Genomic DNA, 26,173 nt, shown 5'->3' with positions numbered 1-26,173 from the left:
GTCAAAGATATGCACACGTAGGTGTGTGCACGTATGTGTGTGTGAGTGTGTGTGTATTTAAAACGAATTATACGATCAAGATATTCAGCAAGCATTACGTGATTCCCGATCTTATGTGCCGGCGAGAAGCCAATTTCCTCTACATCTCCCACGTATTTCTAAACCCACGCTTTTTCCTCCGCCTCTTCTTTCTCTCCTTCAGTCACTCGAGATCCCGTCGAGAAGTTTTTTCAATTGTCAAATGAAAGAAGAGTAAAAATAACATCATTTTTGAATATGGAAAAACCCGACAGTCCTGTTGATTGATTTATTCTACAGAGGTATTTTATCGAAAACATGTTGGTTTCTACTTATACCTCTCTCGAATTTCATCGGGATTATGCATACTGTAATAAATATATATCATAGCTATACGGAGATGACTATGTCCAAACAGCTGGAGCAGCAGCAGCCGGACACGGACAAATTGCACAGCCTCGTTCCCGTTAGAGACATCACGAAGATGATATTATACATCCGCATCGACGTAACGTTAATTATCGTTCGTCATAGGTGGACGAGGAATAAAAAATAAATAAAAGAATTAAGAAAAGTGCTAATGCCGCGGCTTGACAGTCCCGTGCCTATGGAAGCGAGACATCATGTATTATGTGCACACATACAGGCGGATACGTTTTATAGAATCGAAGATGTACGTAACTGCGCGTACCGTTTAACTATGCCTGTTTTTAACAACAACATCCAACATTCATTCTCCAACCAATGATTAGTGAAACTCGACATTCAAGGAAAGACCTTGAGGCCTCGGTAAAACGTTGCTGTAACCGCTGCCGTGCTGCTGCTGTTGCATGATCTTATCTAGAGTCGAAAAAGAAGATGACAAAAATAAATTTTTACCTATAACGTACGTATGTATAGAGGTATAGCGATGACGCGCGTCTATCTTCGGAGTTCTTTATACACGACAAATCCCGACGTACTTGACTCGGAAACCGCATAGTTAATATTTATCGTACTCGTGCAAATGTTACGTGTCAGGTACTTCCTGAAGGACAATCTCAGCTTATGTAACACGTATAAGCGATTAGGTATGACGCGCTTGATATGCGATCTTCATGTACGTATATGTATAATAATGTAACGTAAACCATCAGCAATATATGGAATCGCGTAGATCCAGAAGATAATCTGGCATCCCAGCCGTTAAATATACGCCTACGACTTCTTATGTTATACCGCAAACGGAGAAGGATTTGCCCCCTGGCCGGTGCGAGACTCGTTTGCGAAGATTACGCGGAGCAGGCGACAAACAGTCGTTGAGCCGGTTCGGAAGACCGGGCTTGTGACAGTGTCTCGCAGGTCCCAGGCACTCTAGGATTGAGGAGGAATGCGACCTTGACGTCGCAAGTTTAAAGGATGTTTATGTGGGGACGATTAGACTGCCGATGTATCTACTCCTCAATTCCTTACTACGCGCGTTATACACGGCTGTAACCTTTGTTCGACCCTGTATATCCTCCAGAATCCTGACTCGGTTGTATCCTTGACGACGAGGTCCGTTTTCTGTATAGTTGTAATTTTCCCCGCCCTCTTTTAACTAATTCACCATTATCCGAGTTTATCTTATGGTTATTTAACGGTGATTATGTCCCACAGAAAGAGCAGCTGTACCTTCTACGACGAACGATTCGCCACACACGCTGACGTCACCGAGGAACGCGTCACGTCGCCGTCGGTCCCTTTATTGGCCTTATTGTCGAGTCGACGAGAAAGAGGGAAGAAAATAATAAGGAGCCATGTAGGGGGAGACAAAGGTGGCGAGATTCTCGAGGGACCGGTCCTACTGCAGGTTCGCGTCGAAGAACATCCCTCCTGTACTCCCGCTGCCTGTGCCACGGACGTAGGTGCAAATATTGCGAACACTAAGGCAGAACTGGTTGGAAGTATTTTCAACGTTTTACACATGTACACGCATCACTTTTGTGTTGTACATTAACCGTGAAACGACGATCATAACTGCCGCGCCGTGAAGATTGTAATAACTTAGTTCTTATTCGCTGTCATCTCGTCGGTATTCAAAACTTTATGCAGATCTGATTTGAGTGTAACTCACTGCGATATTGAACTTGGCTGTAACGTCTAACGGACTCTTGTCTTTTTCCTAAATTCTGATCGCAGGTTGTGAATGCATTGGAAGTGTTTTTGATTTATTAGGTATAGCAGGTCAAACATAATGATCGTTAGTCGCGGTTTAAACTGCATCTTTAAAACGAAAAAAGGTCGCATCCAGTTTCCACGGCTGTTATTATATCGACTAAACTTGCGAATCTACTACTTAACTGTGGTAGAGTCACGGTACTGACCGTCAATTTACTCGTTTACGTAGCTCGATTTGCTCCTCGCACGGTAAATTATGAGCCTTAAAGATCGCACGCATTGGAAAACGGCTGTGCTGAGCGTCCAGGGGCTGATAGGGCGTTTTACCAAAGAATCGGGATGTTTCCCACAGATCATTTCCATCTGTGGTGGTGGTATGTATTAACGGCAGTAAATCGCCTTTTTGTTTTACAGAAAACAGATGGGCTGCCGTAATTTGAACAGTAGAATCCGTGAACGAAGAAACGAAATAAAATTCATGTTATCGCGGATGAACCTCAGGCCTGACCTTCGCGATCTGACTTTGCATTCGCCCGCATGCAGAGTTGGCCGACGATTCGCGAAATACGGGAGTATTGAGCTGCAGAACGTTTGTGCTGTACATACTAACATATTCCGCGCTGCGGGGCGAAAAGCGTCCTATTTTGCCTATGGTAACTTACGGAACACTGCGCATACGCATCTTAACATATATTATACGCCTATTCATGTGCGCACTTATGCCTGTATGTATAATAACGTACGTACGGTCTTTCGTTCCACTTCACTGTAGGAAAACACCTACCCGCAGAACGAAATGAATCTTTTTATCGGGTTGTTAAACCCATGCAAAGGTCAAATGACCATAGCAACTGCAGAATTGCTTAAAAATTTCGGGAAGAAGCTGATAGGTGATAGTCAGTGAGTACGGATATATTACACCCATACAGCCGAATGATGTACCTTTTATGTCTAAACGTATCGCGAAGAGGATAGGATACAAGTACTTCCTCGTATTCTCTTTTCGCGGTTATACCTAATACGAGATATAATTTTTTAACGAAAATCCTAAAATTTTATATACTGTATTACGAGTTTACAAGCGTCGGATATATTGCATGCCGTTGAAAAAGGAAAGGAATCAGTCGATGATTTTTGTATGCAATTGAGAAAGCGCGTGTGAAAGCATACCGCAAGTAACGGGGATCTGATGTTTTTTAACAAGATTTCAGTCTGTAACTTGACCGCACGGACAAACATCATCTACTCAGGGATTTTTCCGGTCCGCAATTTCATCCTATTCCGTATTTCACGCTCATGGAATACTTGTTTTGTTTTTATATTGAATCATCAATACAAAATATTTTGATGTAAATTCCCATAATCTGTCCACACAATTTCGTAACTTTCTAGCTATATACCTGTAAGTTTAACCGAGTATAGGTATCCATGTATGCATATTAATTATCGCTTTCTGTGTGCCGTAGATATATTTGGGAAGAAACTCTCTCGAGCGAGTGAGCGAGCGAGCTACGGACGGACTTGCTGACGATGAGCCTACAAAGGAGAGTTAGTCGGACAGAGAGTCAAGAACCGCCGGACAAAGATGCCCCTCGCTATGCCACCTCGTCCTGTGCCTACGAAGAGACGTCGTTCCGAAATTTCACTTTCACTTTGGTCAAGTCACTTGCAGGCTCGGCTTCGAAGCCATCCCACGAGAGCTGAGAAAACAAATACGGTTTACGTGGGGGACCGAGTCGTTAAAACGAAAAAGAAGACAAAAGTAGTCGGAACGTCGAAGGTTAGCAAGAATTAATGAATTCTTGGTAATATTTTTCGTCGCCGTATTTGCCGGACTTCGAAAACAATTTCGATGTACGAATCCTCGACCTCTATGGCATTAATATGCCTATAGGTTTAACGTGTAAATAATAATCATTAAAAGTAAATTCTTGAGCTGGGATGAGCGAGAAAAATGAATTTCTCAGTATGAGCGCACAGGTATGATCGCAAGCATCGCGCGAGAGCATAGCTCGAAATAGCCGATGAATCGATTCTCAGCGTTCTCCAGGTATCCGGTCCGCGGTCTGGTCGCGGTCCTTCGAGCGACCTTGGCGAATCGCAGGAGAGTCGTAGGTTTAGCGCGTTGCGGTGCGGGTTTCGCTCGCCGACGCAACCGTAGAGCCACTATCGGCAGGATTGTACATGCACACATCCGAGGTACGCTTTAAGGAGAGAAGTCAAACGAGTTTCAGCGTGGGTAGTTTTCACCACACGACTCCAACACCACGCGCCATTTACGGAGAGAGACGACCGGGAGAATTTTTTAGTTGTCAAAAATTTAGCGCCTCTCGCTTATACGACATTGCGAATTTATTCTGTCTCGTTAGGTATCACAAAGCTTTGTAACTCTCACGCGTTCACCAAATGGTATTTTTATCGGCTCTGGCGGCAACTTTTACTTTTGTAATTCGGCCGAGTCAAGACTCCGATCAGGTGATTGCCAACTCATTGTCAGCTACGGCTGCGCAGCCCACGACGAAGGCTCAGGGCCGAGTATCCTTTTCCCCGTCGTCGATGACTAATCCTAGGCTGCGAATTGTAAAGTTTCAAGCGTTCATTCGTCCAAATTTTAACAGATAGCTCCGGTTCCCTCACACGGCATTTGGGCATGATGACAATGACGATGATGAGAGCCTCTTTGCGACAATATTTCACCAATTTTTTTTCTTAGTAACAAATAATACTCACTTCGTCGCAGTTTCATCGCTAGACAGATCAGGAGGGGCTGTTGATGATTCAACTGGGAATAACGCAACTTCGACGAAGGAAAACAATAGACGATAATACTATTATACACGTCCGCGTGAACACGTGTGTGCTTGTAAGCTTACGCAATTGCGTAAAATGGCACTTGGCGAGTATTAACGTACATACATACCGACACTGTTTATGTATAATTACACACACGTGTTCATCAAACTTATTGTTAATCAGCTCGTATATACCAGTATAAGATACCAGAATATTAGGAAAGATCATTTGAATTCTATTAGGAGTACCTTGAAGTATCAAAGGTTCTCTTGTCTTTAGAGTTGCGATATTTGATCTCCTCTTTTTGTTCTTTGGATTAAATATTTACTTCGTTCACGAAACATCGTTCTTGTCAATAACCAATAATCAAGCCAATTGGCCTGTTGCCAGAGCAAACGTGTGTAAAAAAAGAGTGAACAATGGTTCATGAAGTGTCTGGTTTTTTTCTGTAGAATTTTAAGGTTGAGTAATAACGCGTGGGCGTAGTGGTATTTTACAAAGTTGTCAGTCAAGATAATCTCTTTCTCTACGCTGTAATCCTTCGTTAGATCAAATCCCGTATAATTTTAATATCTCCGCGTGCAAAAATCGAAAATGTGACGCGGAAGAAGATTGATCGATCGATACATCATTATAGTCACAAAAACGACCTCGCGGAAAGTCTTTGACCTCTGGGAGAAGGACTTTCACGGTAATATATGCGGTGTTCAGGACTGTTTTCTGTGTCTTCTGTTGTTCATTTTGTTTTTCAACTTGAGCTGTGGGCGCATCGGGCGAGAGCGAGTATGGAACCGTAGGTGGTGGGTATTTTCATGTACGCGCGATATAATAATTTACCCGTCGACCTTAGAGCCACCTACGCTGATGTGGGTGCTGTTATACAAGTTACAGATTCTCGATCTACTCGTAGATCATACATCTAAGCGTGGATAAGTTTTACTAAGTAATTGTGATTAAATTCTGACCGAGGGACGAATCGATGGAGGGCCGCAGATCTACCATAAAGTATCTAGGTACGCAGTCGGTACTTTATACCCTAGATGGTACTCGTTGCGGTTTAAATAGTTGCATACAAATGACATAAACGCCGTTACTCAACTTCGCGTGAGACAACTACGGAATGGAAAGACTAACCCCGCCGGCGTCGTCAAGAGAATGTAATGGAATGGAAGAGTGGAATAATGAAACGGTTTCTTTAGCGGACCGCGACCACGTCTAAGCAGAGCGCCAAGGTGGAGGCGGAAGCGAGGAAGTCGCGATGCGCGGACTAACCCAATTCAACATAAATCGTGGAATATCGCGTTCATCATGCGCAAGTTTCACGAAATTCATCAGTGTGGTTTTTTAATTTTCTGCTGTTCATCTGTGATTGTGTCTTGACGAATGCTGCTTGATCCATATCGCTAATGAGATCATCACTTACGATCCGGGATTTTATTTTTATCATACTCTGGTACCTGTTACAACGAGTACGATTAGTATTGCATAGTGGCAACGACACGGGATTAAATTTAAACCCCATGCAATGTACTGTATAGTGTACGCGTTGCGCCTACGCATATGGAGATGCGGTAAGAAGATGAGGACGCGGCTATCCTCGTCAGCGTGGGTTTCAAATTATCAAAGTTAATTTACTATTACCAATTCCCATTGATTCACGCAATAAACAAGTATAGGCGTAATAAACAAGGCAGGTTCATCGTGTCGTAACTCCTAGACGAGTGTTACTCAATTCCAAGCTGAGGGAATATTCGAATTTCGATGCCGAGGTTTGTAGATTTCTGAGTAATGCATCATCGGCGACTCAGACATCCGGCGTGGAGAGTTTAGTGTTCAATACGTCCAGTAGCCGTGTAACGTGATTATGAAATAGTAAAGTCGACATCTGCCTCATATATTGGCACGAAACCGACGAGGAGAGAACGGTCTGTTACAACGCGAATGCACGGGCATGGCAGCTGCCATGTCGTCGTCGGTGGTGCAAACGGCGAACCTGATGGCGATGGCGATGGCTTCCTCGCTTCCATAACTGGACCGTTATGTGACCGGGCCCTCTTCTGGTATGGGTACACTTACACGCCGTTCTCCGTACCTATGCATACCTTGCTCGTGTATGTGTATACACCGGATTATATTCTCTCTCTTTCTGCGAGTGAGATTTTTTTGCACGTTTGCATTTTTTATCCGACGCACGTAATTCCTCGGTGATCCGAACTTTACCGACAAATGGGAATATCGAAGAAAAAATTAGCATGAATTTTAATTGAATTAATAGGTAATTCAAAGAATCAAAGATACAAGCATCGAAGAATGAACTGATTAGTCAGAAAGTCGATCCCTGTATCTTCGCTGCAGACACATAGAAATATTGTTCGCAGGTAGTTTCGATCGATTTTCGAATGTCATTTTCCAGTTTCCATTAATTTGTTATAATTAGGCTTACCAGCTCGGTCGGCATAGTGTTGCACGACCTAAGGGGCAGGGTGTAGGTGATGGGGGCCGGCTGACTCCTGTATTCCTGTAGGCACGAGCTGTTCTTCGAAAGGCCTCGTGGATATACGAGACCGTGAAACGCGGAGTTACCCTCCGTCGAAATATGCACGATGATTGATTCGCTCGCGCATTCGATCTGCACCGTGCTTGCGACCGCCACGGTTGCTGGAAGAATAAGAAGATAATGAAATTAAAGTATATTCAATATAATATAAGGCATGAGCAACCAATTGATAATTAAATCGAGACCGAGGAGAAGGGTTAATCACCTTGAACGCGTGAAAGGTCGACTGACTGTATAAGTATATGTGTGCCAAGGAAAAATTTGCAATCCGCAGTGTCCCGAAGATTAAGTTTTTTGGGATTACCGCGTAAACCGGCTTAACTTTGCCAGGAACAAACTTCGACTATCGCGATTGTTACGGTCGTAATGACCGCCGAAAAATTCTAAGGAATGTATCCAAGTAATCAGCGTACGGGTATACATCCAACCGTTAGAGGAAGATATTTTAGTTTGTTTCCAACAACTTGCACTCCACAATCTTTACTATTTTTTCAAAATCTTCTCACAACTTTTGTTTCACCGCGCGTGATTGTGAATTTATTTTCGGGATACGTCTGGAGGAAACTGGACCAATCCGACCAACGACTACGTAGTTTTACCCAGAGCAGAATGTGTAACGGTGCTCGATATTCACTGTTGCAGGCCAATGATCGAATGTGCCTGCTATGTATACGGTTAAAAATGATTTACACGCCTCAGAAACGACCCAGCAGCTTTTTCTCAGCTTCAGGTGCTGCTACAATATTACGAACCACGTTGGTTAATATCGCTCTGCCCGATTCGAGATCGCTGGTTATCATTCGCTTCATGTTCCTGCGGGGTTCCGTAGAGTGCAAAATCCTCAAAGGTCCTAAAATAAAAGTTCATTGTTTCTCGCCGCTACGATTTCTGAGGGATTTTCACACAATCACTGAAAAGGAGTGCCATACGAGAAATAAATGTATAAGCGTGAAGTTGGTTGAATTATATCGGAGATTCGCGGTAAGTGTCATGACGCCAAGACAATGATGAGATAGTGTTGAACTTGACTGACCGTCTCACTCGCTCGCTTGCAATCAGAGAAATTTCATTCCACGTACGCATACATATGCGTACCTACATACGTACATACATACCTTCACTTACAATTACCTGCACAGGTATTTTCTTACACTCTCAAACCCATTCAAAGATGTAGTATAACATCTCACGTACAACTTTCGCTGGCGGATGAAAGGCCTGTAGCGTCATAATTGGTAATTTCCCCGTTACAGATGCATGTATTCTCGAACTCGAAAATAGATATAGGTATATTAGTGTGGTCGTTATTTGGAGTCAAAATTAATTTTACCCCTTCCGCCCCCCAAATCGGTTCGAAATACGTTAAAAGTAACGCTGTAATTTTTTAAGATTTTTAAAAGAACACTTAACCCTTGACCTCAGGGGTTGAAGTTTTCCATTTAAAACACATGGGGTTTTCCTGCGTTTGGAGTTACTATTTTACTGTGGGCCTTAATATGTTTATAAAATCCTGAAATTTTCAGAAATTAGTTTACAAGCATGCTGCTACATGGAAAAAATTTCCGAAACCCCTACCCTCAAAATGTTGTATAATGTTACCATAATAATAATAATTGAAAAAAAAAAAAAAAATTTCCTCAATTTTTTTCTTAATTTGCTTCCTCGTTTTTTTTTTTATAAATGTATTTAAAATAGAATAATTTTCTACGCGAGTTACAAATTCTTAAGTATTGTCTGCTTTTTTGCGTCTGGATGATTTTTTTCGATATTCGCTTACCCATTCGCGAGCAGTCCCTGTCCTTCTCGCTCGACCACGACGCGACGCCGGAGGCATTCGTATTGTTTTTTCGCCGGTTTTTACTCACGGTGCAAGCTCATTATCGGTCGGAAAATAATTCATATTCTCGCTGCTCTATAATTCACTCCATTATACAATATTTCGGTGCTATCTCAATTGATAGAGCTCTCGTATATTCAACTTTCGAAATCGCACTATCGTGAGCACGATAGTTAGCACTATTTTAAATACATTTGTAAAAAAAAAAACGAGGAAGCAAATTAATAAAAAAAAATTGAGAAAATTTTTTTTTTTAATTATTATTATTATTATAATGTTATACAACATTTTGAGGCTAGGGGTTTTGGAAATTTTTTCCATGTAGCAACATGCTTGTAAACTAATTTCTGAAAATTTCAGGATATTACAAACATATTAAGGCCCACAGTAAAATAGTGACTCCAAACGCAGGTAAACCCCATGTTGTTTTAAATAGAAAACTTCAACCCGTGTGGTCAAGGGTTAAGCGTTCTTTTAATAATCTTAAAAAATTACAGAATTACTTTTTACGTATTTCAAACCGATTTGGGGGGCGGAAGGGGTAAAATTAATTTTGACCCCAAATAACAACCACCCTAAGGTATATATATATATGAGAAAAAGAGAGAGAGAGAGAGAGAGAAGGATAAGGAGGAAGCGTACTAGGTGAACAGAAGTCTCGGTAAATCGTTGGTGTATTATTCACATTGTACTCGAAATTTAATAATTCATAAATTTTGGCAGAAGATTCGGAGAAACGGATTTCCGCGATCACAAACGCGTATCAGGCTGAACTGTGAAATTTTTCATCTACGGAACCGTATAAAGTGCTACCAGGGATCCCGTAACAGCGTCAACGCTAATCACCGAGTTACTTCGGGCGCGACGAAGCCCAGGAGGTGCAGTTGTAAGGCGGACCGCTAGGCCTGAGCTCTCGCGTAATCGCGTAATCGTATAATCGAACCGCATGACGAACTAACAAGCGACAGCCGTGGAGCGGGCGGAGGACGAGCAGTTATGCAAGGTAGTGGGCAAGGTGAGGATACGTATGCTCATACCTGCAACGTGCAACGGAGTCCAAGACCTCTTCCACCTTCCTCCTCCTCCTCCGTCTCCCGTGCTTCGGACGTTCCGCAGTCGAACTTTTGCAGCTCATTATACCGAGATATAATACAACGGTTGACACGGCGACCAATCGTCGTTGTCCTCGCTAGACTTGGCGCAGCATACCTCGTATACATGATGTCATGGTTCTACGATGCTGCACGTGGCGCTACATGCCCGCGGTGTAATATGCCGCTAGAATAATAACCCTGCTCCTGCGGTTTGTACTTCGAGACCGTCGACGATGACGAGAACAACGACGACGACGACCGGGATGGACTCCGAAGACGGCCCTTAATTCCCCTCATTGCACAGGCTTCCTGCACTACCGGGGAATATGAACGTACCTATATCCATCCCTGCGGGATGCCATAGGCTTAAAGCTATATATGTGTAATCCTGTCGCGGTCGCTTGTGTTCGATGATAAATACGTAAAATTTTCATGACTTGCAGGGTAAAAAGTTGCGGATATCACACAGCGTCGAACACGTAGATGTTGAACCAACCAAGCTCTAATAAACACCGAACGGAGAAATTGAAGGGAAAAATGAAGACGCGGAGAGCTGGACCTGAGAAGAGCCGCAGGATTCGCGATGAAGAGAGGAAGAGATGGAAAGGGACGAGGTGTGCAGGCGGAGAGGTCAGTAACCCCGCAGCGTTGACCGCACGGACTAAACTGCGCCTATCACCCGAGGAAATCCGAGTTGAAACGGAGGGACGTTAAGGTGCGGATTGTCGGTGCAGTTTAAGATCGATGACCGATGACTGTGCAAGCAAGGGATAAGAAATTTGCTTCCTTCTTCTTCCTCTTTTCATCTTTATCCCGCGAACTTTTCCGCCATAGAAATATTACATGTATTATAATACGTACTATGCTGTCGTTAAGTTACTTATACCTGATACGTACATGATCACGTGGTAATAAAACGGTAGTTCCATATAATCATACTCGTCTGATAATTTAAAAATCGACTTCCGTTCCTCCTAATGAGTTATTGTAACGGTTAAAGATACGATGTATATAGAGGGTATGAACTTTAGGAAGCACGTAGTACGCAAAATACATTGATTGAATTTCTTCTGCATGCAATTTTGTATACGATTGCGGTTTCCGTTCCCCCGACTGTAAGAGTGACGTCGGCAGTTAGAAAATATTGTAAGTAATGAGCGAAGCTGCAGTACGTCCAGCTATTGCGGACTGTTGCTATACAAGAAATGAATTAGTATCGAATATAAAGTCGCAACGAATTTAACTTAATACACACAACTTCTTAACGCTTCTGTATATCGCTTGCAGTTATATACAATGTGCTTTTGCATATATTAAATGGTGGCTCTTTTTTTCGTTTCCTCTCATCGTTTCGAATCGTTTACTTAATTTATTCCTCCGGTCGTCTCACGGCAAGTATTCACATGATCGCACTCAGCATGCTCATCCTAACGGCCACAGAACTTGAGATATAATGTACAAGGCTTGATCGATCGTTACTCAAACTTGGTTTTATCGGACGATCGGCTTAAGGGGGGAGCCTGCTTTAGAGGCTTCAAAAAATCTATTTTTTTTTTTGCATAAATGTTTTCCCAAACTATCCAAGAATGTGTCCCTAAAATTTCAGACGCAAATTCGAAATATTTTTGGAGTTACAGAAGAAATAGTGAGCAAGCGTCGAGCAGGTATACGAGCGGTTTTTTGAAGTTTTCAACCAGTTTTTTGAAGAGTCTGAACCAGTTTTTTGAAGTTTTGAACCAGTTTTTTGAAGAGTCTGAAGGGCAACTCTATGGACCAGGAATCGCTGATTAGCATATTAATGCGGTAAGTTCAAGAAAATTACAATTTTTTATATACGAAAACTTTGACGCACGATGTTTTTCATTTTTACGATTTTTCCTAATTGGCGGGAAAGATAGGGAAAAAACTAAACGTCCTATCGAAACGAGACAAATTGCATTGTACTCGGGATTAAATTCTCTTCTAGTTGAACCTAAAAAACCTTAAGAAAGTTAAGATTAACCCACTTTTTAAACAATCTAAAGTGAATTTTTTTTTTTATTTGCGAAAAATTGTTGAATTTTTCACTTTTGTTGAATTTTCTTGGTTTAACTAGAAGGTATACTATTGAGAAGTAGAAATTTTTATGGGTTCTTTGTTTCAGATGGAAATTGCGACCTGCACCTTTCCCGCCGCACGACAAATGCACACTCGAGACGCCTCGGTGAAATGCTTGTACCAGGCATAATATGACATATATCTTAATGAAAAAATTGAAGAAGACTGCTGAAATATATAACAATAAAACCTGAAAGTTTCGTTTCAATCGGATATTTCTTTCCTTCCCGAAAAAATCCTTGAAAAAATCGATTTTGTGAAGCCTCTAAAGCAGGCTCCCCCCTTAATCGTCAACCTGCAATATTTTGCAAAAATATTGTGACAAAGTGCAGAAGCTATATAGGGGAAAGATTTTAAAAGGAAGTTCGTACCGACGCATTCTGAGAATTCCGATCTATTGTTTCCTTAGCTCAAGATCGACTTGCACAAGCGGAAATGAAGTTTTTCGTTTACTTCCGCGCAAAGTACGGAGCGGCTTGTGAATTTACAAGCAATCGCTTAGTCAAGGAATAACTGCGTATTGCAATTCGGAGGCTTGTAGAGTTCTGTTTTTTTCGTTCTTCTCTTCTTGTTTCTTCGTCTTCAACTTGCCTGTCTGGTCCCGTCTACTGGTCCCTTCGGGCGATGACTCACCACCGAGAAGAAGACGACGCCCCGCGCGAGAACAAAGGAACATCGAACCGCGTTCGATGCCTGTAAACCTGTCTTGGAATTTTTACTCCGAGAGGACGAAGAAAAGGTGGATTTCAAAAGAAAAAGGGGAATTTTGAAAAGTCAGCGGTAATCGCGCACATTGTACCTGAGTTTGAAGTCAAGAACGTGGTATGCATTAAAAAAAAAAAAAACATACGTGATATAAACGTGGTGCAATCGTCGAATTATATCGGTTGGATGGCTGTAGTCTTCACGTGATGCGACATCCGGAAGTCGGGTACTCGACAGACATCCGGTTGTAGGCAGCGATCGTACGTATACCCTGCCGATTGTATCCACCGCGTGTATGCAGTAAGAGGACGGATTGAATATTTTAGTACCTCGGTTCTTAGGTAGGCATATACACCTGCGGAAGCGATGCGCGTCTTGAACGCGATCGTAAAATTCAATTTCCGTTGTCTTTCTGCACTTATTTGCAGGTTTCTGGCAGATAGTATCATGATTTTACATGTTACGAGGAAAAAAATCCAGTGATTCGACGTACGCGTTGTACGCAATTATGTCGTAGATATATTTATCCAACTCTTCATTTAATTATATATTGTTTTAGTTTTATATTGGTTATAGTTGGAACAGCCCTCGCGACAATAAACAAATTGCGGAGATGGATTGAAAAGTCATCAGCCATTAGAGTCCTTCAAAATCACACGTAACGCGTGCGAACTACTGCGTTACACCTATAGACTTAATTGTAATACAGAATCGATTCTTGCGGGCGGTTTAATCACGAAATGTAGGTTAACACGTGTCGTACAGTGTCTTCCAGATCCGTTATAAATACGTCGATTCCCGTATAGGTATAAGTATTCACAGTGATATTACGGACTATAAGGTATATTATACACAGATTCACTTTATTCGCGGTCAGCGGCAGTCCGGTTCGTCTATTATTATACTATACACTAAAGGTATTTACTAAAAGCGAAGCCCCACATTCCTACTGAATAAAGTCTTTCCGCGACTGCAAAGAATATCGGAAAATGAAGATAAAAAACAATCCGACAAAAAAATTAATCACAGAAAGCAAAAGAAACGTGAAACGTTCAGCCACAGCCTCTCAGTGGGGATAATTATCGCATAAACCGCGGGCGGCCGAAGATTTTACCGCTGCCTCCTGATACCAGAGCCGGTTGCCGTTTCTTTATAGTACCTTATACCTACCTACCTACCTACCTACTATACTCTGTTGATTCGGAGAGACGAGAAAAATCCTAACGGGATTCTCCTATCCGTAGAGTTTGCCTTCCGAAGCAGAGAGCTCAGAGCACCGCAGTGTTTGGCGGAAGTAATGTAAAAAATAAACCGGCCAAGCACGTAATATCGGTGTCCTCAAATTGAATAGATATATGTTACGCCCTTGCAAGTGGTCGATAATTGGCGAAATTACCGGTATTCTTTTTCAGTCGCTAATCGTATGTCCGCTCCGTTGTGCCGCATTCTGGAGGTCTCACATCCGCTGTCATGCTTTTAACGAATAGTTGTACTTGCGGTAATGATGAATAATTAGAATGGATTAATTGGTTCGAAAGATCCAAAGCTTTTTGCATATAAAATATAAGCGAAGTAGACGAGAAACCCGTAACGAAAAGGATGAGAACGTGTTTTTTTGCTGGCGTTTGAGCATAGTCTGTTCTTATTCTTTATTTTTGCGAAGATGACCAGGCGGATATAACGATGTGATTTCATCAACTGTAATTATACTCGTGTATGTGGTTATATACTCCGGTCTAACCATGCACGTCGAACTTTGGACGTTTATATACAGTAGATAATGTTAAAAGTCACACGATTAAAGTGTCCAGTCAGCAAGATTGGCAAGGAGCCGGGTAATTAGCGATTCTCACGATCAGGATCCCGGCTCTTTGATGATCGATACGACACTTCGCACCGGCCAATTACACTTTATCACGCCTCGTCGTCCGCTTCTTGCTCTCATTTTATAATATAATACATCGGAACTATAACTTCTAACGGACCTTTTGTCTGGAGCAATAAAAAATAGCACACATACAAGACCAATATAGTAACAGCAGTAAAAAAAAGAACTTGTGAACAGAAAGCAAGTGTGACAGCGTATATTAAATGGCGGATGAAACTCGTCTTAAACCATATACGAACAATGTTCAAAGTTACAGGTTACATACGGATGACGTCATATGTCTACCGGTGGATTGAGAGGGATGATGACGAATCATTACGCTCATCTGCAACTACTTCAAGAAGACGTAAAATTCGTGGCTCATTTCCTGTTTACGACTCCAAAGTCCCAGACATCACCGGCCACCGGTTTCTTCCCCACCTTATAAGATGGACGAAGTGATGTTCAAGGTAAAAAGTATCAAGGACCTTACATTACTTATCACATACGCATATACCGGTGTAGAGTATTGTGTATAATACGTAGTCGGAACTCAGTTCCAAGTAGGTAAATAATTTTACGTCAATAGGTATCTTCTTCTTCTTCTTGCTTCGTTATAACTTTTTCTCTTCTTTTTTTTCCGTTCTGCTCAGGCAACCACGGTAGTTTTTATATCGACAATGCGGGAAGAATGTATAATCTTAGCGATGATTTAACGGAAATAATAACAGTTGTCCTCGGTGTTTCTGTAAGCTAAACACGTTCGGCGACCATAAATTTTTGCATACCTATATGTACCTAACTACAGATGAAAATAAATTCCCATTGGTGGACGAAAACGTTATAGCGACCGAAGCCTCGTGGAGAAATATTACCGCTTATTAACAGCTAGAAACAGCCCCAAGCAATTACCTGTTCGCAGGCATGCACACTTATGCGTGTAGCATCTACATATTACGTTAATAGATTTGCCAGACTCAAATCAAGGTTCATTGACTCCGTATATAACTGTACCTTATACCCTATAATACTGGAAATGTACACGGATATGCAGCGGGTAATTGGATTAATTGACCCCGTGCGTATAAGCGTATATTTCTAGGAACGAATAATACGCGAGAATAGTATATCGTGTAACAAGGACGCAAACTCGGTTTTTTCGGGCGAAGCGTAAGTTTGCAATATGAGTCGTAGGTGAGCAGAAGACGAATATTGCAAATACGCTAGGCGAAAAGATCGTGGCCTCCTTGTTGCACACGATTCTTTACACAACGAGAGTACGTTACGCGTTCTTTCACGAATCACAAAACTGAGGTTAGAGTCACGTAATGTCGGATTTGTCCGCCACAGCGCATGCGCACAGCACGGAAAAGACCCGTTTTAACTCCTAGGACTTGAAAGTGGTTTTTTCGGTACTCCGCGCATGCGCATTCGCAGACTCATTCGACCGTCATAGAAACGGGTTCTTTGTGTACGGTAAATACGCATGGAAAAACGCGTAAACCATTCTCGCGTTATATGTATAAACATATATTGTATACATTACGATTTGGTGCGATTTCCCAACATCCAACAAATAATTCGGAATTTTTCTTTCTCAACACCATCGACCTTGCCGTTTTCTACGCGAAGCCGATTGCCGCTCACTTCTTTGCACCTGAATATACGTACACACATGCACATTGCCGGAGATTGCCCGCGAAAACAGGAAATAGGAATAAAGAACCAAACAAAGCCCTTGTTCTTCTCTGTGCCTTTTACCAACTTACCGATTCTCCGATGTTAATATATTTTCAACTTTCTGACACTCAGGGAAGTTGGTCATCGTGTAGACGGTGGTATTCTACAGGTATAGCCCGCGTGCATACAGTCCAATTACGCATAATATAGCTGGGTAGGGAGAGGCATTATACGATAAGCCTAAAGTCCCTCGTCACAGTGAATTACGCCCGCTGCAAAGGATGTTTATCTCGTCCGTTGTTAATTAACGCTTCGAAAGTGTATAAGCGGTATAAACAGGTAGCCGCGTAGGTATTGTTCCAAGCTATGCTATATTACGCCAGATCACAATGGGAGATTTGCAATCAACACGACATCCCGGGGCGAAGCGAGCCTAGAGAAAATAAAAGGCCAGTTGCTGTATCATCTCCAAAGCTGGCAAAAAACTTGTCGAGCATAATATCTCCAAGTCTCAACAACTGTAACATTCATAGGCAGGTGCCTTCGTTGTACACTTGTTGTAGGTACCTGAGTTAAATGGTGTACGCAGGTATACCCCCTCTATGCAAACATTACGCGAGGGCCAATTTGTTCCTTGCGGAGGAGCAAAAACTTACCCCCACAGAAGTAGTGGTACGTGATGCGAGATTGCATTGCATGTATGGACATACACGGTTATCGCATACACGCATCTATAACTGCCACCGATGCGTGTGTCAATCACACGTCTCTTATCTCGTACATCCTACCTCACGACGATCGACCCGAGTCACGTTACACACAGGATCTATAATCCATCCCGTACAGGTAGATTATATCCGCGATCGCTCCTAGCCGTTGTTCGCATCGCCTTATTTATCACCATGACTCGCAGTTATGTTATTTTCAAGACTGATCGGTGAAGACGTGCAGACGTAATTGGTCCGAGTAATAACAGATTTTTTCATACCTTTGTACGGAATCAAGAACTCGCAATATCGCATGTTCAGATTTGTATATCTGGCATGGATGTAAGTTATTATGGAAATCGTTATTCTTATAGCCGTAATTTCTAAAATGAAAAAAAGTAGTTCAAGCCGGCGAAAACGTGCTCGACCGTTTTCGGAGAAACCCTTGTAATTAAGTATAGTAGTACATAGGTACTTAACAATGGAGAAACTAGTTAAACTTCTATTCATTCAAGCTAATTTTCATCAGAGTGGAATGTATATTATACATACGTATGGTATGTAGGGCATTCCATACCAATTCAACCTGCTGCAAATATTGACATTTTTGATCTGGCCGAAACTTGGTTATCTTTCTGTATTCTGTGAAAAACTTTTTTTTTTGAAAATGTTCATGAGATATGAATTTTCAAAAATTTCAAGTTTTTTTTCAACTGCTTATGACTTTTTGAAAAATTCATGAATATGAATTTTTTCAACTTGATTTTTCATACTTTCGATTTTGAATTCTTGAAATTGATGAAATCCATTTTGTTTATTTAAAACTTCAAACATTACTTGCAATGTCTCTATAAAATGTCTTATTAAACATACGAGTAGTAAAAAATTGTTGAAATAACGAATCAGTATTTAGAACGCGATTTTTGCTATCAAATTTTATTTTTTATATCTTTATCGTTTGAATATTTTACATCAATGATTTTCATTTAAGCCTGAAATCACTTTCAACGTATCACCCATGATGCAAATGAAGTTCACGTTTTTACGAATTATCACAAACTTTATTAAAAACTTGCCTAAAAATGTTAAACAAATTTATTATTTTTTCTGATGAAGTTCGACAACAGTTCAAAAACTACAAAAATTTTATAAATATTTGCTATCGAGAAGAATAGTTTGAAATAAATGCCGAATGGCATTTCTCGCGAACCATCATAGTAAAGGACCTTGCGACGGCGTTGAGGGTGGGATAAAAAGAGCAGCAGCACGAGCAAGTATTTAGTCTTCAGTTGCCATTTAATCAACAAATTTTAACATGTCAAGCGCTATGCGAATTGGTCTGAAAACCAACTAGCTTACCAAACATCAAAGTAAAGTTTTAAACAATTGCAAATTATGACAAAGCTGCCAATAATCTTAATATCCGATGTAGGTACAAAGACTAAAACAATAGCAGAAACTCGAAAACTCTATTGCACGATTTCGAATAAAGATTGATCTTTAACATTGAGAGTGATTTCAAGAAAAAGTTTTTAATATTTTTTTAATTGCATTTTTAAAAAGTACACTTGAATCACACAATTTGTAATAAAAAAAAAAAAAAAACGTTCGAAATCAAGGATTTTTTCTAAATTATAAGTGTTTGAAAGAAAAATTATTAAACTTTTCCAAAATTCGTATCTCATGAACGGTTTGTCAAAAAAAATTTGAAAAGAATCAAGGTACCTTTTTTCACAGAATGCAAAAAGATAGCCAAGTTTCAGCTAAATTAAAAATGTCAAGATTCGCGGTGGGTTGAGTTGGTAGAATGCCACGTATATCTCCACTTTTGGGGAAATATTTTATTGTTGCCATAATTATTGGTTGAAATTTTTGTAAAACAATATTAGTACCAGAAGGAGGAAAAATACTGAATCTATATTACCAGACATCGAAATTACAGCATACGAGAAACTCTATCGTCCCTCAAAGTTCTACCACATCGTTAGGCAGGTGCCTTGTAAAAATAGCCACCTTTGACAAGTTTTTTTTCGCACGAAAGCGCGTTCGAATTTCCTACATGTAGGATTAATTGAAACATTTTGTTACTATGCAATTTGCCATTTTTTCCTTTTGCAGGAAAATTGTCAATGAATCCGAGAACTTTTTTCATTAATTTCATAGGTTATTCGTGGTGTTTCATTCCTGTAATTTTTCCACTTGTCACAGGTTGAGAAATTGATCAAGTTAAAGGCGCGACATTCGTACCAACACATCTGATCCGGTGCGGAAGTGGATCTCGCTGTGAGGGTGAGCCGACATTCTTACCTACACATTCTTTATACCAGACCGAGAAACGATGACCTTCCGTTTCGAGGGAAGGAGGAAGGTGAGCGTAGAATCGTGCGACCTAGATTTCAGATCATCCACGCGAGAGTACATACAAGTCTAGAATGAGTCTGCAGGTACGGCATCCGTCTTGGCACTACATACTCTCCATTATCAAACAGTACACAGTAATGAGGGGAAAGAGAGAAGAAGAAAGAGAAAGATGACGATGAACATTGAAAGAGAAGTTTTTATTTTCACCGATTCAATGCATGCAGTGTAAGCGGAAAGGCGCTCCGTAATTCAAAAAAAAAAAAAAAAATAAATAACGATGCAACGTATTAAAACGATAACAAAGATCACGATAATTAAAAAAAATTATTCGCATTTAGGGACTTTGTTAGATACATCAGTGAATGGTATTACGGTGTTATGTTATGTAGGTACGGTTCCTTATTATTGTTTGCAAAGTTCAATTCCAACATATTTTGTTCCATATTATCTGATTATTGTTGAATATGGCATACTCACTGGTCGGTAGGGCAGGTATTTGGGCGGCATGTGTAGTACTGTGCCTCAGTATTGTGACCTGGAACAAAGATCAGAAAAATTTGACTTCATGACGTCAAGAATCGATCGTTGGAAATTGAGTGATTGAAAAACAAAGGCTCCCAACGCATTGTGACTCGCTCGATATAATGATTCGATGAATAGAGCAGTTGTCCTGCGGCCATACCGCGATAATTGATGAAATACTCAGATAACTTGGATGAAGAGTATCTATTCTCGGCAATAAATTGTTCGGAGACTTTAGAACCGGCTCGGGATCGAACAAACCACTCGCTGAGCCACTTTCATCTCTTGGGGACAACGACGCGTGCTATATTGTACCAAGTTGCCGTGTACGGACTGGATTGACAAATGAAAATAAAAGTGCCCTGCAAGCTGCAGGCACCCTTCCTTCCATGTCAATAATGCTGCGTATGATATATTTAGAATTGAAAATTTATAAAGCTACCTGAATTGTAAAATCAAATGCAGTCAATACATTATTTTCAAATCTCTCATTACCGACCGTATGGACAAGGTTTTCGGCAGTTTCCCTTGTCCCTCGTGTAAATGCAAATGCGGGTGTTTCGACTACCACCGCCAACCCATTGCTTTACTCTACTCTTACGTCCATGTATTTGAAAACGTAATTGTGATTAATGAAGAATTATTATTATTATTATTATCATTATCATTATCATTATTATGAGAATAAATGAATGATATAATGTGATACGAATAAATCGGACGTATATTTCAAAGTTTATATGCCTTGCTTGCTATATAAGGTAAACGGCCGAGAACCGCGGAGATACGAGAACCTTGGCGAGTTTTACCCGGCACGGCTGCAGCGGAGCGGGAGAATTCGAAAGGGAGGAGTAAAAGACGTATGGCCCAAGCGATGTAAAGCGCTGGCTTGAGTATACGCCAAAGAAAAATCTGCACGAAAGTTTGGATCCAGTAATGTGGAGGTTAATATTATATAGTAAGTGCAATATTGTAAAATCGGTCTCAGCAAAGCATCAAAATCAGCATCTGCAGCGTCGCGAATTTTTAATCAGTCATCTTTACATACCCGAATAACTTTCTCTTCATGTTTTATAGAAACAATCATGATCAGCTTTCTTGCAACAAACCCAAATCGCATCGTTTTTGACATACATCGGGTGAAATTTTGAATAAACGCGAATAAACAACTGTACGCGATTTGTATAAGAGCGTTACGTATGAGACTTTGTAGCATGTGAGGGACAAGATACGCCAAGTCCGGGCGTTCGTCGGATGACTAACCAGTTCACAAGGCAAGTCGCAGTGGTGGGCGTCCTTATATGTCCACTATTATACCTATATATACGTGTACGTGGATAATCTGACGTCACTTGAAACGCTGTTGCTGCTGCTGCTACGTCGGCGTCGTGGTCTCGTGGACCATGCCTTTGGAATACAGACGAAGCAGCAGCGATGTCGCCAAACGTGTTCGCAGAGCTATATCGATACCCCTATAAAAATCGGTATACGTGTCCACGCACACGACTATATACTCGCAATATCTATACGCAAAAAAATTTACATGTTTCCCCGTACATACATTGCATATTATGGCTATAGAGTATCGCAGAGGCGGGCCACCAAGGATGACGTCCTACGCAGAAATCGGCACGAATAGGTGTAAGTTGTACTTGCAGAGATCCGTGACTGTACCGCGTCAATCGTGACAATAACAGTACGGGCAACAACAATTAATACATGCTGTTTGTCTGTACGTATTACACATATACACGAGAACTAGAAAGTAATTTTAACAATTTCTCAAGACGACGTTTTGGACGCATCGACACGTACTCAATTTCGAATCTTATACTCATTGTTCGTGAGTATTCGTCAGTTCTCTCCGTATATTACATTCATTTGGCTTACCGGGCGATCACTGTGACCAGAAGCACTCATCCTGTAATAGAAAAAACATCTATGCGTATACCTATATAATAAACCCGATTACGTGCAAAGACTGGGCCTCCTCGAGGAGGTCTAACGCAAGGTTGTGATACCACTCTGCACTCTACAATGCGCGTGAGTAGCTGCCGTGGTGCCGTAGAACGTGCCGCATGCCCACAAAAGACGAAGACAGCCTCCGAAGTAGGCAAATCGCTGTTCAAGACGATTTAACTCGGTCAATTACGCAATGTATGCGAGTATATATAATAATACAAGTACGCGTATATGCATAGGTGTAGGTATGCAGTATACAAACGATGCGTAGTCGCGCCTCGACGGCATTTCCAATCCTCGACACATTTATCTTTCATCCATCCTCAAATTTGGCATATTTTTTTGCTTCCACTTCATGCAATTTACCATCACTGCATACAACTAACTTGCCGTACACGCCGTAGCTTCCTATCATCTTATTATGTATGAATGGATAGCTAAACTCGCCGTTTGCGGGAGAGAGAAGTAAAAGTAGGCGGGGCTCTGACGACATTCGAATAGATTGTGTCTCGCGACGTTTGGCCATATTTGCTCACGGGCCACTCTTTAATCTTTATCCGCAGCATGAGAAAACTTCATGTACATGATACTTAAACCCCCCTTTACGTTGACACTTGATAGCGCAAGGATTGATAATAAATTTCTTTTTTTTTTAACAGTTAATTTCACTTTCATCTCCGTCAAAATGAAAGAATATATCACGTGTAGAGAGTGTGCTTCGAACTCACTTGCCCGAAACAATAAGCCAAGCGTATTTAGCATTTGGCATTGAAATATACGAATAAAGTCATTAATACTCCACACCTTGTAGTTCAATTCGACTGCTAAAATAATACTATTCGCCTTGTGCTATAATTGATAAACAACGCGAAATAAATGCATAAATCGCGCCATTCGCTGGATGTCATTCGTGAAAAAATTAGGGCTTATTAACGCGTACGGATATAAGTATATCGCTCTTAAACGGGTCAATAGAACTAGCAAAGATCACAACTGGACAGCGTGCGCGGTTCACGCATACAGATGTAACACATAGATGTATGGGATACGTTATATTGTACGAGAAGAAAAGGAATCACTGAACTCGGCACACGCGGTCTGAAAACATGGCTTCATTATCCCTACCGGTGTATGACTGCAATAATCATTATCTAATGATACTTGAGTTTTAGTTGTTGCGAACTCATATTTTTATCCTCGCTTGCCTGACTGTAGCAGCAGCGCCCAGGTTGGAAAAGGCTGAACGAAAAAAGAAATTTTTTTACAATGCAACGGCAAGGTCATCGTCACTAATTGGTGTTTATACACGTCGGTAAATCATCTGCAGAAGGCAATCTGCAAACTTGAGATAATAAAGTAAATTCCGGAGGAAGATTAAAGAAAATGCAATCGCTCAACTTTTGTTGGTAATTTATTCATGCAACGCGGTACAAGCAGCAATATATATATTAAAAAAAAAAATTCGAGCGATCGCACTGTTGTTGTTTGTTGACGCAGAGCATGGATTATATGATCATGATAATCAGCATTATGGGTAAAGTGAAAAAAAACGATGATCAGTAATAATTGTTTTACTCACCAATAGAATTAGCAGCGTGGCCTCTCGCCTCACCATGGCTAAAATAAAAGAGAAAGTCTTATTAATATCTGGGTCGAACAGGCGGCGGCATTGCGCCTACAGTGTAAGCCTTTTGCTCGCACGTACACCACACACGTATAGACATTGCATGTATGTAATTTCCCTATTATAGCCACACCGCAGACACTTTCGTCTTCTCCGAGTTTTCTATAGATTTTCTAATATCTGCATATTGGTTAGAGTTTGCACGATGGTGCGCGGGGTGGTAAGTATATCGCGAAGTGGGTACCGACACGAACGACGAGACGCGGAGATTTCACTCCTGGAGTCAGCGAGCCGACGGTTCCGCCTACAAGCTGTTCTCCGCAGGCGGCGAGGAGATCTCGCGTGTGTATTCGTGAACCTCGATCAACGTTTTCGCCTCAGCTAGTAGTGGCCCCGGTCTCTTGAGAAAGTAACACATTAAATGCGGATAAATTGCGTTCACTTTTTAGACTACCATGCCTGCGGACCGGCACAGCTGACGGCTGACTGTTGACCTCGGAAACTCTGTTCGCATCCGTACCCTAATCCTAAACGTGCAACGATCGCGATGAAACAATGCCCCACGAAGAATCTACGCCACCGTGAAATTTGTACGCAGATACATGGGCTTTGTTTTTTCTAAAGACAGACTCAAGTTTCGGTTTTGGTTTCAGTTTCGGCCGGATTGGCCGAAACTTTGGCTCGGCGGGAACTGGCGTTCGTGTCCTATCGGGCACTGTCGGGTATGTTCGAAATTAATTTTTCACCTACATTGAATTCCAAAATAAAGTGATTTCCTAATAAATTAAGGTCTTTTATTTCTAATCGAATAATCTGTTACAAAGCTAGGAAAAACACTAGATTTCCGGGTATGTTGAAAATTTAACTAAATTTTAACTTAACTACATAAGTTTCGGTTTCGGTTTCGACTGAAAATCATATTTTGGTCGGACGCTAATTTTTTCCTTCTCTTTCTTCGTCCAGTGACTGTGAGAATGACAGGATCACGACAGTGCAGAGCAAGAATTGTCGTAGCTCCTGTTCGGTTTGTCCACGTATTACCGGAAATAGGTCCGAACATCGCAAAACATACCAATCAGACGTTACGGATGCTCGTGTTGAGCACGAGGAAATATCAGAGCCCGGGGTGCATCGGGGAATAAAACACGGTCGATCGGTTCGCTGATGTTTACTTGGTAAACCGTATTTCTTGTTTACAGCCGCTTCGCGGAGATCATAAAAAGCTGAGCGCACGGGGTAAAGTACGTACAGCTCCTGGAGCGAACCGTAATGTTCTTTGTCAAATTTTACGGTGGACGCCTCCGTACCCCGAGCACGTTGGATAGTCGGTTATGAAGTTTGACGAAGCAGAGAGGAGAACCGTTTCCTGACTATTCCTCGAACACCCCTCTTTTCATATTCCCAACGGCAATTTCTCCAGCCAGCCAAGTTCTTAGTACGTCTGTACGTGTACCCATAGCCGAAAGATTTCGAACACGTACGGATCGGGATAAGGTGACGTCGACTCATTGTTGCCGGGAACTCGAATTGCATAACTGATAACTACACGTAGCGTATGAATACCGTATAAGTTGCGCAAGAAATCGTTAAATCCTCGATCCGCGGCTGCGGTAACTCCTGTATATTGTAGGAACGCTGAACGCTCAAATAATAATTATTTAGAAGAAAAATCTGGTCATGGGAACAGCGTCTCCGATAAAAATGAAGAAAATCCTAAAAAAGCATGCATCGAGATTGATTTCGTAGTCGGGTTGGGGGGAAGCGATGAGGCGATTCCCACCGTGCACCTTTCGATTTCTACTCCGGAAGCAGGTGGACGGTAAAAAAAAAAATAAACACCGTGAATGTTGGTGCAATGTACACGTGTCTGATTCTCATTCCTACAGGAGAACCACAACCACAACAATCAAACCGAACCAGACGAGAGCAGGCACTTTCGTAAAAGATTCCCTACGCTCGGTTATCGACCTGCAGACAGGATCCTCGAGGTGCCTCGTCGCGGGCATCCGTGATTAAACATTCTTCCCTGATGACATTAAAACCCGAGAGAAGAAAGAAAATAAGAAGAAAAAGGGAATTGAAGGTCACGGTTGACTGAAGGGCATCCAACTATAAGTGCTTCGCAGAGAAGATCAGAGAGTTTACCTGGATCTAAATTATTGTACGTGTATGCCTTTCGAAATAGCAGGAGCACAATTCGAATATCGCAA

General features: G+C 41.5%; 1 protein-coding gene and 2 long non-coding RNA genes across 5 annotated transcripts in view; 2 read left to right on the top strand and 1 right to left on the bottom strand.

Annotated features, from left to right (window-relative positions):
- Positions 1–26,173, bottom strand: part of LOC124179668 (cuticlin-4-like) — a 34,185-nt gene that overhangs the window by 6,060 nt on the left and 1,952 nt on the right. Inside the window, exons 2-4 of the mRNA XM_046564325.1 lie at positions 23,919–23,956; positions 20,333–20,390; positions 7,394–7,608 (exon numbers count right to left, since the gene is read on the bottom strand). Coding sequence (XP_046420281.1) covers positions 7,394–7,608; positions 20,333–20,390; positions 23,919–23,956 — 311 coding nt within the window. The remainder of the gene's footprint in view (positions 1–7,393; positions 7,609–20,332; positions 20,391–23,918; positions 23,957–26,173) is intronic.
- On the top strand, positions 998–11,371 carry LOC124179682. 3 transcript variants are annotated; one of them, XR_006870128.1, is made up of 5 exons: positions 1,004–1,554; positions 1,657–1,900; positions 3,624–3,937; positions 10,068–10,359; positions 10,882–11,371. It is a non-coding gene; the product is annotated as an uncharacterized LOC124179682 (long non-coding RNA). The 3 variants fall into 3 exon arrangements; XR_006870126.1 differs by lacking the exons at positions 10,068–10,359; positions 10,882–11,371 and adding an exon at positions 4,898–4,912 and having other exon boundaries at positions 998–1,554; positions 3,624–4,692; XR_006870127.1 differs by lacking the exons at positions 10,068–10,359; positions 10,882–11,371 and having other exon boundaries at positions 1,074–1,088; positions 1,175–1,554; positions 3,624–4,120.
- LOC124179679 lies at positions 11,942–12,731 on the top strand. Its single transcript, XR_006870124.1, has 2 exons — positions 11,942–12,241; positions 12,582–12,731. It is a non-coding gene; the product is annotated as an uncharacterized LOC124179679 (long non-coding RNA).

Source organism: Neodiprion fabricii, chromosome 4, assembly GCF_021155785.1.
Source record: "Neodiprion fabricii isolate iyNeoFabr1 chromosome 4, iyNeoFabr1.1, whole genome shotgun sequence".
Classification (NCBI taxonomy): Eukaryota; Metazoa; Arthropoda; class Insecta; order Hymenoptera; family Diprionidae; genus Neodiprion; species Neodiprion fabricii.
The sequence above is the reverse complement of the archived record's forward strand: the minus strand, read 5'-3'. Positions and strand labels throughout refer to the sequence as shown.